The 19,959-nt window shown below is 36.3% G+C and overlaps 1 protein-coding gene across 1 annotated transcript in view; it reads left to right on the forward strand.

Annotated features, from left to right (window-relative positions):
• The window catches only part of LOC121991483 (WUSCHEL-related homeobox 8-like), a 53,306-nt gene extending 34,205 nt beyond the window's left edge, over positions 1–19,101 (forward strand). Inside the window, exons 3-5 of the mRNA XM_042545480.1 lie at positions 9,465–9,486; positions 18,479–18,935; positions 19,039–19,101. Of these exons, the coding sequence (XP_042401414.1) occupies positions 9,465–9,486; positions 18,479–18,935; positions 19,039–19,101 (542 nt within the window). The remainder of the gene's footprint in view (positions 1–9,464; positions 9,487–18,478; positions 18,936–19,038) is intronic.
• Positions 19,102–19,959: the final 858 nt, after the last annotated feature.

Genomic DNA, 19,959 nt, shown 5'->3' on the forward strand with positions numbered 1-19,959 from the left:
AAGCGAGCATCTCTTGGAACTTGGTTAGTGTTTTGATTTTCTTCCTTGGTGAAACTTCTTTCTTTGTGGCCGAACCTAGCTAGGAGGAGAAGAAGGTGGTTGGTGGTTTCTCATCTCGGAAGATCGTTGCCCACACAACGTCCGAGGTTAGAAGAGGAATACGGTAGAAGATCAAGAGGTTTTTCTACAAGGTATAACTAGTAATTTTTTCTTTCCGCATCATACTAGTTATTTATGAAAATAATACCAAATACAAGAGGCTTACGTTCTAGAATTTCGAATATGTTTTTCGATGTTGTGTTCTTATATTTTTTCTTTTCCTTGTGATTTGATTGTTCTCTTTGGTTAACCTAAAGTTATTTTAGGAAATTAAATATTAGATTTCTATAAAAGGTTTTGTCTAGTCGGTGGTGGTTGCTCCCATATCCAAGAAGGCCATGTGCCTCGCCACGTCAGTACTGGGAACCGATTATGGAAATTAATATTTAATGGAATTAATAACTTAAGGTGATTTGGGTCGAACGTGTTAAGTTCCGCAGGAGATCCAAGTCAAAACCTAAAAGAACAAATAGATTAAGTTTTGGATCAAACGTGTTAAGTTCCGCAGGCGATCCAAAATTTAATTTAAAAGAACACATGGTAGCTAGGAAAAGGTTCAGACCTTTGTACAAAATTTTTGTACAGTGGAACCTCTAGGCTTTCCGAGTAGCAACCAACAATTGGTATCAGAGCTAGGGTTTTGCCTCTGTGTATTTGGTATTAGGTTAATTATGCACATGTCATACATAATTTAGGCAGGTTAATAGTAGGATGTGCTAACTTTGTGGATGCAGGATCCAACTATTATGGCTTTTAGTTATTATGTGTGTGATTGGACCCTTGGACATGTCAAGGGCATTTATATGTGTGTGCATGATTGTATTAAAATACAGCAGGAGTTGTATTTAGTTTAATTAGGATTTTATTTTTGATCTAGATACATGTACATTCCTTTTATGGAATATAGGATCAAAAATGTAAAATTCGATTTATGTCGCAGATCGAATATTACAAAGTGGAACCTTCTAAGGACCAGTAGCAGTGGAACAAGGAGCAAGATGGATCGACAGCTAGACCCGTAGCGGTGGCCAAATATGGCAACTTGGGATGACAACACACGGAGGACAACTAGAGATAAAAGCCATAATAGTTGAAAATTAGATTTTCTATTTATTGCTTTTATATTATCGTGTGTGCATGTTAGTTTACAAGTTTAGTAGGCTAGCATAGTTAAAATTCCTCATTTATAAATAACTAAGTGAGAGAGGGATTTTTAAGTAAATCCCATGGTCTCCATTACTGGTTTGTAAGTGATGCAAACAAGCTTGCGCGTTGGCTCTGAGTGCCTTCCTCCATAACGGATGAGCTTGTTTGTGGATCACTAGAACAGACTTCCATTTTTGGATGACTATAGGAAGTCAATTAAGAGCGTGTGATCTTCCCCAACGGAAGGAGCATAATCTTATTAATGGACTTAGTGTTAAGTAATGGTATACACTTAGACACATCTAATAGTATCCTCCCCATCGGAGTCACTGCTATTATTTGTGTGACCAAATGATACCAACTATTAATTTTATTTGTCAAAAAGTTAGGTTGACAAGATAATAAAATTAATGGGTTAAAACCCTCCTTTTACAAATGTTGAATTTGTATACGTCCACACTAACGTGGCATACAAAATTCACGGTGTTATGAGGTGTTGGTTAATTTAAAATAGTATTGTTTGAGGAATCAATATTATTCTAAATTTAGAGTTCTGACCAAAAGTTATTTGGGATTCTTAGGATGACTTTCAACCCACTGTCCATCATACTACAGAATAGACTTCTGGACCTAATTACATAGATTTGAAAAGAAACCTAGACATTGTTCTTACTGCTGAAAGCTATAAATTTCAACTGAATGCCCATCACCACCTCTTGGTGAATCTACCCAAGAGGAGATTGAATATCATAGGAAATGGGTAAAAGCGGATGAGATGGCGTTACATTTTGGCTTCAATGTCAAATGTATTGCAACATCGACATCAAGATTTACTAACGACCTATGATATTATGAACAATCTCAATGAACTCTTTGGTCATCAGGATAGGGCTTCTAGGCAAGAAGTCATGAGAAAGATAATGACAACCACCATGCAAGAGGGTACTGTGAGGATCATATCCTAAAGATGATGGCTTATCCGAACGATACGGATCCTTGGAGGAGAAATTGATGGAAACCCGGATCGATATGATCCTCCAAATGCTACCTAGAGTTTTGAGCAGTTCCGTTTGAACTATAATATGAATAAGAGGATTTATTCATTAAGGGAACTACTGATACTTCAAGCAGAGAAGGATTATTTCATCACAATGCTCAAATTTACTATCTCGAAAATGGTTCTACTTCTAAACCGAGAGGAAAGAAGAAGAAACAAGGTTGGTTCAGCAAGAAAGTGAATAAATCTCAGAGTAGATTTAAATTTGGAGTGAAGAAGCCAATGGCAAGTGCTTCATCTGCAAGCACATTGGAAGGCGGACTGTCCTCGTAGGAACCAAAACAAAGGTATATCTCATGCTCTAGTTGTTGAAACATGTTTAGCGGTGTTATCTACCATTGGTGTGTAGATACGGGAGTCCGATCATGCAATTCCTTGCAGGGGTTCCAGGAAACCCGACGACTATTTGAAGGAGAAATTACCGTCTACATGGGCAATGCTACTAAGGTGACAGCTGTTGCAGTGGGAGACGTCTACTTATCTTTTAGTAGAAATTGAAATTTGGTTTTAAGAAATTGTCTTTATGTACCCAGTTTTAGAAAGAATTTAATTTTAGTTTCTAAACTATTTTTAGATAGATATTCTGTTTCTTTCAGTAACGATGTAGTTATTAAAAGAAATAATGTGATTATCTGTTCTGGTGCATTGGTTGGCAATTTGTATACTTTAAATCCAATTTCTTCCACAAAGCAAAACATGGAAATTTATAACTCATTTTCTAATTCTAATAAGAGAAAAGAACCTTCGGAAATGAACCAAGCATATCTTTGGCATCTAAGGCTTGGTCATATTAACTTAAGTAGGATTCAGAGGCTTATAGCCGATGGACTTTTGGGTTCATTAGAGTTGGAAAATTTTCCAACTTGTGAATCCTACTTGGAAGGTAAAATGACCAAGAGGTCGTTCAAGGCCAAGGGGTATAGAGCCAAAGAAGTGTTAGAGTTGGTTCACTCTGATTTGTGTGGTCCTATGTTTGTCCAGGCAAGAGGAGGTTTTGAATATTTTGTCTCTTTCATAGACGATTATTCAAGATATGGATACATTTACCTAATGCGCCGCAAGTCCGAGTGCTTTGATAAGTTCAAAGAGTACAAGGCTGATGTGGAGAAACGACTAGGTAAAAGTATCAAGACACTACGATCTGATCGTGGTGGCGAATACCTCTTAGGAGAGTTTAGGAATTACTTATCAGAGGCTGGGATTCAATCTCAATTGTCTGCACCTGGAACACCCCAACAGAATGGTGTGGCAGAACGAAGGAATAAGACTCTTATGAAAATGGTTAGATCGATGATGAGTTATTCAGAATTACCAAATTCGTTTTGGGGATATGCTCTGGAAACAGCAGTGTATGTTCTGAACTTAGTACCTTCTAAATCAGTTTCTTCTACTCCCATAGAATTGTGGAATGGGCGAAAACTCAGTCTAAGACATATTCGGATTTGGGGTAGTCCAACACATGTGCTGAAACCATATGCTGATAAGTTAGAATCTCGTACAGAAGTTCGAGTGTTTGTGGGATATCCCAAAGGAACGAAAGGAGGTTTATTTTATAGTCCTAAAGACCAGAAGGTCATTGTTAGTACCAATGCCCAGTTTTTAGAAGAAGACTATATAATGGATCACAAGCCCAGTAGTACAGTTGTTTTTGAAGAACTAAGAGAGGACACGTCTACTTTAGTACCAACAGTACAAGATGAAGTACCACAAGAAACTGCAACACGTGTCACACATGATACACAACCACAGACAGTGCCTCGTCGTAGTGGGAGGGTTGTAAGGCAACCTGAAAGATTCATGCTTTTGGGAGAGTCTTCGGACTTGATCCCAGGTAAACATGAACCTGATCCACGAACATATGACGAAGCACTCCAAGATATAGATGCAGCATCTTGGCAAAAGGCAATGAATTCTGAAATAGAGTCTATGTACTCTAATAAGGTCTGGGAGCTTGTAGAACCACCTGATGGTGTAAAAGCCGTTGGATGCAAGTGGATCTACAAAAGGAAAAGAGGGGCAGACGGGAAGGTAGAAACTTTCAAAGCTAGGCTTGTTGCGAAAGGGTACACTCAGAAAGAGGGAATCGATTATGAGGAAACCTTTTCACCGGTAGTCATGCTTAAGTCTATCCGGATACTCTTATCCATTGCTGATCATATGGATTATGAGATTTGGCAAATGGATGTCAAGACAGCTTTCCTTAATGGAAGTCTTGAAGAGAACATCCATATGAAGCAACCAGAAGGGTTCATTGAAAAAGGCAAAGAGCATCTAGTGTGCAAGCTCAATCGGTCCATTTATGGACTAAAGCAAGCTTCAAGGTCTTGGAATATCCGGTTTAATGATGTAATCTAGTCATATGGATTTATTCAGTGTCCGGATGAGTCTTGTGTATACAAGAAGTGTAACGAAAACGTGGTGGTATTTCTTGTACTATACGTAGATGATATTTTGTTAATTAGCAACAATGTCAAGGTATTATCAGACGTAAGGGTATGGTTGTCCAAACAATTTGATATGAAGGACTTAGGAGATTGTGCACACATTCTCGGGATCAAAGTTATAAGGGATCGTAAGAAAAGAATGTTGTGTCTGTCCTAAGCTTCATATATAGATACAATCCTTGCTCGTTTTAGCATGCAAGATTCCAAGAAAGGTTTCTTACCTTTTAGACATGGAGTAGCTCTATCTAAAGAGATGTCTCCGAAGACGTCGAAAGAGATAGAGGACATGAAAGCAGTTCCTTATGCTTCGGCTGTAGGAAGCCTAATGTATGCAATGCTATGTACGAGACCTGATATCTATTTTGCCGTGGGCATGGTCAGCAAATATCAGAGTAACCCTGGACAAGGACATTGGACTGCGGTAAAGCATATATTAAAGTACCTGAGAAGGACTAGAGATTATATGCTAGTTTACCAAGCAGACGATCTGCTCCCTGTGGGTTACACGGATTTCAATCAGATAGGGATAACAGTAAGTCTACATCAGGCTATGTGTTTACTTTAGGAGGTGGAGCCATTTCATGGAGGAGTGTTAAGCAGAAATGTGTTTCGGACTCAACCATGGAAGCTGAGTGTGTAGCAGCCTCTGAGGCAGCTAAAGAAGCAGTATGGCTCAGGAAGTTTCTAATGGACTTAGATGTGATTCCTGGTTTGCCCAAAATCATCACAATTTATTGTGATAATAGCGGTGCAATTGCAAACTCGAATGAACCACGAGCTCATAAGGCAAGTAAACATATAGAGCGCAAGTACCACCTGATACGAGATATCGTGAAGCGAGGAGAAGTTGTCATCGCTAAGATTGCATCAGCGTATAACCTGGCAGATCCTTTCACTAAGGCCCTTCCGGCGAAAGCTTTCGATCGGCATGTGGAAGGAATGCGAATCAGATGTATGGTAGAAGATATGACAGCTTAGTCATTAGTATAAGTGGGAGATTGTTGGAGTGTATACTGAAAGCCTAAGCTTTTGTAAACACTTGTTTTGAATAAAGAATCACATTTGGTCAAATTATCTACATTTGTTTGTAGTTGTTCAATTAGTTTATATTGTAGATAACATAGCATGTGGTGTCACATGCAGAAGATAATGTTATCAGTACCTTATAAATTATAAACAGTAGCTCACGACCAAAATGGAAAGGAACAAATCATTAGAAGGTCGTAGTGTAATTAGGTATCAGTTTATCTTGACTGTATAATTACACTAGTACACTTAGAGTGTATTGAGTAGGACCATTTGAGGTCGTTTCTTTTATACTGACTTTATAAAGGAACAAAAACCTCAGTTATTATGGAAGTGTGTGCTCTTAATCCTAATATAATAACAAGCATATATATTTGATATTTATTTCTTTAATTTATCAATGGGTGTGATTTAGTTCGATGAATCAATAAGCCCGATAAGTTGGGAAATGATATCACTTATAGTGTGTGTTGTTGATTATGTTGGTTGCTACTCGGAAAGCCTAGAGGTTCCACTGTACAAAAATTTTGTACAAAGGTCTGAACCTTTTCCTAGCTACCATGTGTTCTTTTAAATTAAATTTTGGATCGCCTGCGGAACTTAACACGTTTGATCCAAAACTTAATCTATTTGTTCTTTTAGGTTTTGACTTGGATCTCCTGCGGAACTTAACACGTTCGACCCAAATCACCTTAAGTTATTAATTCCATTAAATATTAATTTCCATAATTGGTTCCCAGTACTGACGTGGCGAGGCACATGGCCTTCTTGGATATGGGAGCAACCACCACCGACTAGACAAAACCTTTTATAGAAATCTAATATTTAATTTCCTAAAATAACTTTAGGTTAACCGAAAAGAACAATCAAATCACAAGGAAAAATAAAACAAAAGAACACAACTTCGAAAACATATTCGAAATACTAGAATCGTAAGCCTCTTGTATTTGGTATTATTTCCATAAATAACTAGCATGATGCGGAAAGAAAAATTACTAGTTATACCTTTTAGAAAGACCTCTTGATCTTCTACCGTATTCCTCTTCTAACCTCGGACGTTGTGTGGGCAACGATCTTCCGAGATGAGAATCCACCAAAGCACCTTCTTCTCCTTTCTTCAAGTTTCGGCACAAAGCTTCCAAAAGATGAAGATCTTTTTCCACCAACCAAGCTCCAAGGGATACAAGCTTTCTCTCCTTCTTCTTCTTCTTCTCCAAGTAGTATCCGGCCACCACAAGAGCTCCAAGCCAATAGAGAAGGTTCGGCCACCACCAAGAGGAAGAAAGGAAGAGAGGTTGGCCGGCCACAACACCAAGGAAAAGAGGGAGAGAAATAATAGAGGTTGTTCACCATGAAGCCTTCTCTACCCCCTCTTTTATAATCCTTGGTCTTGGCAAATAAGGAAATTTAATTAAAAACTTCCTTAATTCTTTTGCCATGAAAAGGAAAAATTTATTTAATTAAAAACAATTTTCCTTTTCTCAATTTACATGGCCACCATCAAGCTATAAACAAGGAGAGTTTTAATTAATTAAAACTTCCTAATTTGTCTCCAGAAATTTATAAAATTTCTCCAATAATTTAATCCCTTCATGATTGGTTTATAAAAAGGAAATTTAATAAATTAAAATCTTTCTTTTAAACATGTGGATAAAAAGAAAGTTATCTCTAAAAACTTAAATCTCTTTTAATCTACAAATAAGGAAAGATATCAAATCTTTTCTCAATCTTTTGTAGAAACTAATAAAAGAGAATTATTAATTTTTAAACTTTCTTTTAAATCATGAACATGGTTAAAAAGGAAAGTTTTCTTAAAATTTAAAATCCTCCTTTAATCAACAAATAAGGAAAGATTTCAAATTTTAAACTCTCTTTTAAACATGTAGATGATTTACAAATAAGGAAAGTTTTTACCAAAAATTAAAACCATCCTTTTAATCTACAAATAAGGAAAGAGATTAATCTCTTCTCTTAATCTTTTGTAGAAAGTTATAAAAGAAAATTTTAATTTTTAAACTCTCTTTAAAATCATGATATCCACATAAGAAATAATTTTAATAAAATCCTTTTAATATTCTAGTGGCCGGCCACCTAAGCTTGGGACCCAAGCTTTGGCCGGCCACCTACATGGCTCATCCACTTGGTCTTGGCCCTAGCTTGGGTTCCAAGCTAGCTTGGCCGGCCCCATTGGATGGGTAAGAAGGTGGGTACACGGTGGGTATAAATCTCTATATACTAGAGGCTACGATAGGGACCGAGAGGAGGAATTGGTTTTGGTCTCCCGATGAAATTAAGCATCCGTGTTAACACACAACTTAATTTCATCAATAATAACTCATTCCACTAAAGAACTATTATTGAACTACCGCACCAATCCCAAATTACATTTTGGGCTCCTTCTTATTATGAGCATGTTAGTCTCCCTGTGTTTAAGATATCGAATGTCCACTAATTAAGTGAGTTACTGACAACTCATTTAATTAATATCTAGGTCCAAGAGTAGTACCACTCAACCTTATCGTCATGTCGGACTAAGTCCACCTGCAGGGTTTAACATGACAATCCTTATGAGCTCCTCTTGGGGACATTATCAACCTAGTATCTCTAGGACACAGTTTCCTTCTATAATCAACAACACACACTATAAGTGATACAATTTCCCAACTTATCGGGTTTATTGATTCATCGAACTAAATCTCACCCATTGATAAATTAAAGAAATAAATATCAAACATATGTGCTTGTTATTATATTAGGATTAAGAGCACACACTTCCATAATAACTGAGGTATTTGTTTCTTTATAAAGTCAGTATAAAAGAAACGACCTCTAATGGTCCTACTCAATACACTCTTAGTGTACTAGTGTAATTATATAGTTAAGATAAACTAATACCTAATTACACTACGACCTTCCAATGGTTTGTTCCTTTCCATTATGGTCGTGAGCTACTGTTTATAATTTATAAAGTACTGATAACATGATCCTCTGTGTGTGACACCACACACCATGTTATCTACAATATAAATTAATTGAACAACTACATTTATCATAAATGTAGATATTTGACCAATGTGATTCTTATTTCTAGATAAATGTTTATACCAAAAGCTAGGCTTTTAGTATACACTCTAACAATCTCCCACTTATACTAAAAGACTAAGTCGCCATGCTGCCATACATCCGATTCCCAACCCTTCAACATGTCCATCAAAAGCTCTGCCTTAAGGACCTTAGTGAAAAATCTATAGGTCATCATCGATGCATTCTAGGGAACAACTTCTCCTCGTTTATACGATTTCTCGTATTGGTGGTACTTGCGCTCTATGTGTTTACTTGCCTTTATAGACTTATGGTTTCTTGAAGTTTACTGCACCAATATTATTTCAATAAATTGTAATAATCTTTGGACAAACCGAAATCATATCTAAGTCTATCTTGAGGTTATTGAGTCATTCACTTTTATGGCTAACTCGGAGGCTTGCCATATACTAAACTTCTATGGTGGAGTCCAGAAAAACACCTATGCTTATCACTCTTCCATAGTTATGACTTTACCTCCTAAAGTAAACACAAAACCCCGAGGTTGACTTATTATTGTCCCTATCCGATTGGAGGTCAAAATCCATGCAACCCACAAGGACCAAATTAATCGCCTTGTAAGCTAGCATATAATCTCTAGTGCATCTAAGGTACTTTATACTGTAGTCCACTGTCCTTGTCCAGAGTTACTTTAATATCTGCCAACTATGCCCTTGGCAAAACAGATTTCTTATCTCGTGCATAGCATTCATTAGGCTTCCGACATAAAGAATCGCCTTTATTTCCTTTATCTCCTTTAATGTCTACAGAGACATATCTTTAGATAAAGTTACTCCATCCTGAAAAGGTAAGAAACCTTTCTTGGAGTTTTGCATGCTTTAAAACGAGCAAGGATTTTTCCGATGTATGAAGCTTGGGATAAGTAAAATATTCTTTTCTTACGATCCCTTATTACTTTGATCTCAAGAATATATACATTCTCCCAAGTCCTTTATATCTAATTGTTTGGACAACCATACCCTTTGACAACATTTTGATATTGTTTCCAACTACCAAAATGTTATCTACGTATAGTACAAGAAATGCCACCACGCTTCCATCACACCTTTTGTATACAAGACTTATCCGGTTACTAAATAAATCCATAGGTCTGAATTACTTTGATAAACCGGATGTTCCAAGACCTTGAAGCTTTGCCTCAGTCCATAGACTGATTGAGCTTTACACAAGATGCTCTTAGCCCTTTGCAATGAACCCTTCTGGTTGCTTTATATGGATACTTTCTTCAAGACTTCCATTAAGGAATGCTGTCTTGACATCCACTTGCCAAATAGATAAAAGAATCCGGATAGACTTAAGCTTGGCTACCAGTGAAAAAAGTTTCCTTTTTCATCAAGCCTTGCTTTGAAGGTTTCAACCTTCCTGCCTATCCCTCTTTTCCTATTATAGACCTTTTACACCCAAAGGCTTTTACACCACTTGGTGGTTCTATAAGCTTCCAGATTTTATTAGAATACATATATTCTAATTCTATTATTCATTACTCTTTGCCAAGATGCTGCATATTTATCTTGGAGTGCTTCGTCATATGTCCGGAGATCAGGTTTATGTCCTTCAGGGATCGAGTCCAAAAACTCTCCCAAAACATGAACCTATTTAGGTTGCCTAACAACCCTCCCACTATGACAAGACACTTTATGCAATTGTGTATCATTTGTGATACGTGTTGCAGTTTTCTTGTGGTATCTCATCTTGTACAGTTGGTACTAGGTTAGACATGTCCTTTATTATTTCCTTAAGAACAAATTTACTTATGAGCACGTGGTTCATTATATAGTCCTTTTCTAAAAATCAGTCATTGATGCTAACAATGACCTTCTGATTTTTAAGACTATAAACCTACTTTTGTTTATCTAGGATAACTTACAAACAAGTGAACTCCTATCCAACTTATCATTGTCTCTCTTTAACATATGTGCTGGATTACTCGAATCCGAATATGCTTCAAAATAGGTTTTCACCTATTCAGCAATTCTATATGAGTAGAGAGTTCTAACTTGGAAGGTACTATGTTCACTTTCGTTTCCAGAGTTTATCCTTAAAACAAATTTGGTAATTTTCTGAATAACTCATCATCTATCTAATTATTCCATAAGAGTCCTTTACCTTCTTTCTACTACACCATTCTGTTGGGGTGTACCAGATGCAGTTAGTTGGGATTGAAATCCAACTACTGATAAGTGACTCCTAAAATCTCTCAAGAGGTACTTGCCACTACGATCTTCCATAGTGACTTTTTACTTTAACATTTCTCCGCATCAACCTTGTACTCTTTGAACTAATCAAAGTACTTAGTCTTGCGGTACATTAAGTAAATTTATTTGTATCTTGAATAGTTGTCTATTAAATAGACAAAATATTCAATACTACCTCTTGTCTGGATAGTCATAGGATCACACAAATCAGAATGAACCGTTTTCAACATATCTTTGACTCCATACCCCTTGGACTTAAAAGCTTCTTGGTTATTTTCCTTCCAAGTAAGACTCGTAGGTTGGAAAGATTTCCACTACCAATGAACCCAAAAGTTCATCAGCTACCAATGAATCCTACTCAAGTATAACCTAGCTTTAGATGCCAAAGATATAATTGGTTCATTTCCGAAGGTTGCTTTCTCTTAAAATTAGAAGATGTGTTACTAATTTCCATTTGTTGCATCGTGGGAGTTTATTAGATTATAAATTGTCAACCATCATACCAGAATAGATAATTTTCCTATTTTTCTTGATAACAACTTTGTTATCAAAATAGACATAATATCTATAATAGTTTAGAAACTGAAATCAGGTTCTTTCTAAACTTGGTACGTAAAGACAATTACTTAAAATCCATATTTTATTCTTATCAAAGGATAAACATCTCCCACTGCAACAGTTACCACTTTTACAGTAGTGCCCATGTGAACGGTGATTTACCTTTCATTTAGTTGTCGGGTTTCCTGGAACCCTGCAATGAATTGCAGACATGATTAATGGCATCTTGTATCTACACTCCAGGTTCTGGTAGATAACACCACTAGACATGTTTCAACTAATGAATTAAATACACCTAAATTGTTCTTAGTTCTAAGAAGGCAGGTCTACCTTAATGTCCAAGTCCTATTTCCAATCATTACAATTGGGACTACTAAGTCTTGTCTATAGTATGACTACTAGGGATTGACAAACATCCTAAGAATCACAAAAACATTTGGTCAAGATCAACTCCTTAAAATCTCCATGAATTTTGTGTATACAAAATCGAAGAGGAGATTTTATTCATTAATTTTATTATCTCGTCAACTTTACTTTATGACGAATAAAATTAATAGTTGATCTGTCTTTGATCAAATATTTAGTCAAAACTCTTTGAATTTAAAATAACATTGATTCCTCAAACAATATTATTTAAATTTACCAACACCTCAAACACCGTGAATTTTGCATGCCACGTTAGTGTGGACGTATACAAATTCAACATTTGTAAAAGGAGGGTTTTACCCATTAACTATCTTGTCAACGTATCTTTATGACAAATAAAATTATCTCAAACACCGTTAATTTTGTATGCCACGTTAGTGTGGACGTATACAAAATCAATCATTTGTAAGAGGGGTTTTAACCCTTTAATTTTATTATCTTGTCAACCTAGTTTTATGACAAATTAATAGTTGGTTTCATTTGGTCACACAAATAATAGCAGTGACTCCGATGGGGAGGATACTATTAGATGTGTCTAAGTGTATACCATTACTTGACACTAAGTCCATTAATAAGATTATGCCCCTTCCGTTGGGGAAGATCACACGCTCTTAATTAACTTCCTATAGTCATCCAAAAATGGAAGTCTGTTCTAGTGATCCACAAACAAGCTCATCCGTTATGGAGGAAGGCACTCAGAGCCAACGCGCAAGCTTGTTTGCATCACTTACAAACCAGTAATGGAGACCATGGGATTTACTTAAAAATCCCTCTCCCACTTAGTTATTTATAAATGAGGAATTTTAACTATGCTAGCCTACTAAACTTGTAAACTAACATGCACACACAGCACAATATAAAAGCAATAAATAGAAAATCTAATTTTCAACTATTATGGCTTTTATCTCTAGTTGTCCTCCGTGTGTTGTCATCCCAAGCTGCTGCCATATTTGGCCACCGCTACCGGGTCTAGCTGTCGCATCCATCTTGCTCCTAGTTCCGCTGCGCCTCTGGTCCTCAGAAGGTTCCACGCTTTGCAAGATTAGATCCGCGACATAGAATTTTACATTTTTGATCCTATATTCCATAAAAGGAATGTACATGTATCTAGATCAAAAATAAAATCCTAATAAAACTAAATACAGCTCCTGCTGTATTTTATAATACAATCATGCACACACAATAAAATGCCCTTGACATGTCCAAGGGTCCAATCACACACATAATAATTATAAGCCATAATAGTTGGATCCTGCATCCACAAAGTTAGCACATCCTACTATTAACCTGCCTAAATTATGTATGACATGTGCATAATTAAACTAATACCAAATACACAGAGGCAAAACCCTAGCTCTGATACCAATTGTTGGTTGCTACTCGGAAAGCCTAGAGGTTCCACTGTACAAAAATTTTGTACAAAGGTCTGAACCTTTTCCTAGCTACCATGTGTTCTTTTAAATTAAATTTTGGATCGCCTGCGGAACTTAACACGTTTGATCCAAAACTTAATATATTTGTTCTTTTAGGTTTTGACTTGGATCTCCTGCGGAACTTAACACGTTCGACCCAAATCACCTTAAGTTATTAATTCCATTAAATATTAATTTCCATAATTGGTTCCCAGTACTGACGTGGCGAGGCACATGGCCTTCTTGGATATGGGAGCAACCACCACCGACTAGACAAAACCTTTTATAGAAATCTAATATTTAATTTCCTAAAATAACTTTAGGTTAACCGAAAAGAACAATCAAATCACAAGGAAAAATAAAACAAAAGAACACAACTTCGAAAAACATATTCGAAATACTAGAATCGTAAGCCTCTTGTATTTGGTATTATTTCCATAAATAACTAGCATGATGCGGAAAGAAAAATTACTAGTTATACCTTTTAGAAAGACCTCTTGATCTTCTACCGTATTCCTCTTCTAACCTCGGACGTTGTGTGGGCAACGATCTTCCGAGATGAGAATCCACCAAAGCACCTTCTTCTCCTTTCTTCAAGTTTCGCTGCACAAAGCTTCCAAAGATGAAGATCTTTTCCACCAACCAAGCTCCAAGGATACAAGCTTTCTCTCCTTCTTCTTCTTCTTCTCAAGTAGTATCCGGCCACCACAAGAGCTCCAAGCCAATAGAGAAGGTTCGCCACCACCAAGAGGAAGAAAGGAAGAGAGGTTGGCCACAACACCAAGGAAAAGAGGAGAGAAATAATAGAGGTTGTTCACCATGAAGCCTTCTCTACCCCTCTTTATAATCCTTGGTCTTGGCAAATAAGGAAATTTAATTAAAACTTCCTTAATTCTTTTGCCATGAAAAGGAAAAATTTATTTAATTAAAACAATTTTCCTTTTCTCAATTTACATGGGCCACCATCAAGTTATAAACAAGGAGAGTTTTAATTAATTAATACTTCCTAATTTGTCTCCAGAAATTTATAAAATTTCTCCAATAATTTAATCCCTTCATGATTGGTTTATAAAAGGAAATTTAATAAATTAAAATCTTTCTTTTAAACATGTGGATAAAAGAAAGTTATCTCTAAAAATTAAAATCTCTTTTAATCTACAAATAAGGAAAGATATCAAATCTTTTCTCAATCTTTTGTAGAAACTAATAAAAGAGAATTATTAATTTTAAACTTTCTTTTAAATCATGAACATGGTTAAAAGGAAAGTTTTCTTAAAATTTAAAATCCTCCTTTAATCAACAAATAAGGAAAGATTTCAAATTTTAAACTCTCTTTAAACATGTAGATGATTTACAAATAAGGAAAGTTTTACCAAAATTAAAACCATCCTTTTAATCTACAAATAAGGAAAGAGATTAATCTCTTCTCTTAATCTTTTGTAGAAAGTTATAAAAGGAAATTTTAATTTTAAACTCTCTTTAAAATCATGATATCCACATAAGAAATAATTTTAATAAAAATCCTTTTAATATTCTAGTGGCCGGCCACCTAAGCTTGGGACCCAAGCTTTGGCCGACCACCTACTGGCTCATCCACTTGGTCTTGGCGGCCCTAGCTTGGGTTCCAAGCTAGCTTGGCCGGCCCCATTGGATGGGTAAGAAGGTGGGTATGCGGTGGGTATAAATCTCTATATACTAGAGGCTACGATAGGGACCGAGAGGAGGAATTGGTTTTGTCTCCCGATGAAATTAAGCATCCGTGTTCGGCCCGAACACACAACTTAATTTCATCAATAATAATTCATTCCACTAAAGAACTATTATTGAACTACGCACCAATCCCAAATTACATTTTGGCTCCTTCTTATTATGAGCATGTTAGTCTCCCCGTGTTTAAGATATCGAATGTCCACTAATTAAGTGAGCTATCGACAACTCATTTAATTAATATCTAGGTCCAAGAGTAGTACCACTCAACCTTATCGTCATGTCGGACTAAGTCCACTGCGGGGTTTAACATGACAATCCTTATGAGCTCCTCTTGGGGACATTATCAACCTAGTATCTCTAGGACACGTTTCCTTCTATAATCAACAACACACACTATAAGTGATACCATTTCCCAACTTATCGGGTTTATTGATTCATCGAACTAAATCTCACCCATTGATAAATTAAAGAAATAAATATCAAACATATGTGCTTGTTATTATATTAGGATTAAGAGCACACACTTCCATAATAACTGAGGTCTTTGTTTCTTTATAAAGTCAGTATAAAAGAAACGACCTCTAATGGTCCTACTCAATACACTCTAAGTGTACTAGTGTAATTATATAGTTAAGATAAACTAATACCTAATTACACTACGACCTTCCAATGGTTTGTTCCTTTCCATTATGGTCGTGAGCTACTGTTTATAATTTATAAGGTACTGATAACATGATCCTCTGTGTGTGACACCACACACCATGTTATCTACAATATAAATTAATTGAACAACTACATTTATCATAAATGTAGATATTTGACCAATGTGATTCTTATTTCTAGATAAATGTTTATACCAAAAGCTAGGCTTTTAGTATACACTCTAACAGATTATAGAAGGAAACTGTGTCCTAGAGATACTAGGTTGATAATGTCCCCAAGAGGAGCTCATAAGGATTGTCATGTTAAACCCTGCAGGTGGACTTAGTCCGACATTATGATAAGGTTGAGTGGTACTACTCTTCGATTTAGATATTAATTAAATGAGTTGTCAGTAACTCACTTAATTAGTGGGCATTCGATATCTTAAACACAGGGAGACTAACACACTCATAATAAGAATGAGCCCAAAAATGTAATTTGGGATTGGTGCGGTAGTTCAATAATAGTTCTCTAGTGGAATGAATTATTATTGATAAAATTAAGTTGTGTGTTCAGGGCGAACACGGGATGCTTAATTTTATCGGGAGACCAAAGTCAATTCCTTCTCTCGGTCCCTATCGTAGCCTCTTATTTATAGAGTACTATACCCACCTTCTATACCCACCAATAGGGGGCCGGCCAAGCTAGCTTGGGAACAAAGCTAGGGCCGGCCTAGGTATAAAATTGGGTGGTCGGCCCTAGCTTGAACCCAAGCTAGTGGGGGCCGGCCAAATTAAATTAAAAAGGAATTTTAATTTTAATTTTTATTATGTGGAAGAAATAATTTATTAAAGAGAATTTAAATTAAAATATCTCTTTTATAAAAGTTCTACAAAAGATTAAAGAAAGAGATTAGATCTCTTTCCTTATTTGTAGATTGGTGAGATATTTTATTTTCTCTCTAAAAATTATTCACATGTTGTAAAATTAAAATTATAGAAATTTCCTTTTATCAACCATGAAGAGATTTTTGAAGAGAAATTTTAATTTTAAAATTTCCAGAAACAAATTAGGAAGTTTTAATTGTTGATTGAAACTTGTCCAATTTGATTTCATTGATGTGGCCGGCCATAAGATTTCAATTGGGGAAATTTTATTTTATTTTTCTCAATTAAATCATGTCAAGGAAATTAAGAAAATTTTATTGTAATTAAATTTCTTAATTTGCCTAGGCCAAGGAATATAAAAGAAGGGGTAGGGGTGCCTTCATGAGACACAACCTCTATTATTTTCTCTCCCTCTTTTCCTTGGTGTTGTGGTCGGCCATCATCCTTTCCCTCTCTTCTTCTTGTGGTGGCCGAACCCCTCTCTTTCCTTGGAGCTCTTGTGGTGGCCGGATACTACTTGGAGAAGAAGAAGAAGAAGGAGAGGAAGCGAGCATCTCTTGGAGCTTGGTTAGTGTTTTGATTTTCTTCCTTGGTGAAGCTTCTTTCTTTGTGGCCGAACCTAGCTAGGAGGAGAAGAAGGTGGTTGGTGGTTTCTCATCTCGGAAGATCGTTGCCCACACAACGTCCGAGGTTAGAAGAGGAATACGGTAGAAGATCAAGAGATTTTTCTACAAGGTATAACTAGTAATTTTTTCTTTCCGCATCATACTAGTTATTTATGAAAATAATACCAAATACAAGAGGCTTACGTTCTAGAATTTCGAATATGTTTTTCGATGTTGTGTTCTTTTGTTTTTTCTTTTCCTTGTGATTTGTTTGTTCTCTTTGGTTAACCTAAAGTTATTTTAGGAAATTAAATATTAGATTTCTATAAAAGGTTTTGTCTAGTCGGTGGTGGTTGCTCCCATATCCAAGAAGGCCATGTGCCTCGCCACGTCAGTACTGGGAACCGATTATGGAAATTAATATTTAATGGAATTAATAACTTAAGGTGATTTGGGTCGAACGTGTTAAATTCCGCAGGAGATCCAAGTCAAAACCTAAAAGAACAAATAGATTAAGTTTTGGATCAAATGTGTTAAGTTCCGCAGGCGATCCAAAATTTAATTTAAAAGAACACATGGTAGCTAGGAAAAGGTTCAGACCTTTGTACAAAATTTTTGTACAGTGGAACCTCTAGGCTTTCCGAGTAGCAACCAACAATAACTTTATGCCAAGAACAACTGTAGTTCGTCAAAGTCCAAGCACATCGACATCAAATTTCTAGCGGTTAAAGAAAGAGTTAAGAGCTGTCAGATTATGGTAGAGGACATCAGCACAGATTCCATGTTGATCGATCCACTCACCAAAGGGTTGTTGCCTAAGGTGTTTCATGCACATGTTCTGGATATGGAAGTCCTTATTATGGAAGAAGAACTCATCTAGTGGGAGTCTGTATTTATCTTATTGTTCTATATTTGATAATAAAAATAAACATTTTGTTTTGATTATTGTACGTACTTAAAGTTCAAAATATTAATGGGAATTTACATGTTTGTTTAACGACGCTAAGGATAAAGATATGACTCTGCATTCAGGTTCTTTGTAATTATAGTATTTATTTTCTTGTGTCGTGTTCTCGATGAAATGAAGATCCATGCTTATATGTTTTTGTTTTTCCTATACGAATTCTTATTTTGATTGTCTAGAATTCATGCGGCTTAGGATTTACGAGATCTATCACCAAGATCTCTACGAGGCAGCGCTGGACGCCAACGCCGGTGCAGCTTCAGATTCTGGAGAGCATCTTCTACCAAGGGAGCGACACTCCGAACAAAGAGGGGATAAAGGACATCACCGCCAAGCTCGCCGAGCACGGCCAGATTTCTGAAACAAACGTCTACAACTGGTTCCAGAACCGAAGGGCTCGGTCTAAGAGAAAGCAGGCAAATCCAACACAAAACAATGCTGAATTCGAAGAGGCCGAGTCCCTCAATGCCAAGAGAGCCAGGACTGAGAAGCTGGTTCCACAGAGCAGTAATCTACCCCCCATAAGTGATGATCACCAGTTTCAGGATGTCAACTCTGAACTGCGATTCGTCGATCAGGATCACGCTAGAAGCCGAGTTGTGTATTCGTTCATCCATGATGCTTCGAAGGTTGCGAATGGTTCCGGCAGCAGCGGCATGGCTGTCTTTGGCAATTCTTGGTCGAATCTAAATGAGTAAAGTAGCCTTGAGTTGTTTCCCTTTCAGTTCATTAATTCAATGAGTATCTTAACTCTTCCTTTTACAGATATTTCAGGCTGGTGAATATGTTGTAAACCTGTTGATAGAAGCTGAAGGGATCACAAGTTAGCTGGTCCATTCATGGAGTCTATTTGTGAATTTTCAAAAGGAAATATAATTCCTTTTGTTTGTTCTTTCTTCTATATGGTTCTAAATTGAAACAGTTTTAACTTTTTTTTATTATTTCTTTTTCATTTTGTTCAAAGAGGGGATACGAAATACTAGTGTGTGATTGTTTTAAGTGGATTGGTTCACGTTGATGTGAAGCATGTAATCATTATTTGTGGCACTGAAGCATGTATCAAGGCTGACCCCCACATTGTCCAACATTTTGGATCATAAAATTTATTACACTAAGCCTGCATCAGTTGGGATGTACCATTACAGTGTTTCTGCATTGTGAGACGGATGAAGGATTATGAGTGCAGTATTTATAGCATGAGTGCATGAACATGAACATTGTATAACTTTCATGGACTTGGTTAAAACTTATTATCTTTCAGTAAGAAAGTTATAACATCAACTTTTGTGATTTCAACAAAATTTCACGTTCATTTGTAACAATAATATGCACATGTTTTAAATTTTGAAATAATTTTAGATCGAGTGAATGCGATCTTTGGGCCAGATATCATTTGTATAGTGATCACCCTCCACAAAGATGTCTCTATGGATGCAACTCACATATCATTTGTGTTCATCGACCTCCTGACTCTTGTATGAAAGATTGGTTCATCACTGCAATTGAGATTTCGAAAAGGACAATCCAACAACTGTACTCTGATAGCTCTTTCCAGCCAAGCAATGATCAGATTTGTTATTACTACATCGTAAGAAGTGCACAACAAGAGTAGCAAATCATTACATATGGAAGCTGATCTCAGTGTTAGCATTTAAGAACTTCCCAAGTTAATTTGATTTACTTGTA

Source organism: Zingiber officinale, chromosome 6B, assembly GCF_018446385.1.
Source record: "Zingiber officinale cultivar Zhangliang chromosome 6B, Zo_v1.1, whole genome shotgun sequence".
Classification (NCBI taxonomy): Eukaryota; Viridiplantae; Streptophyta; class Magnoliopsida; order Zingiberales; family Zingiberaceae; genus Zingiber; species Zingiber officinale.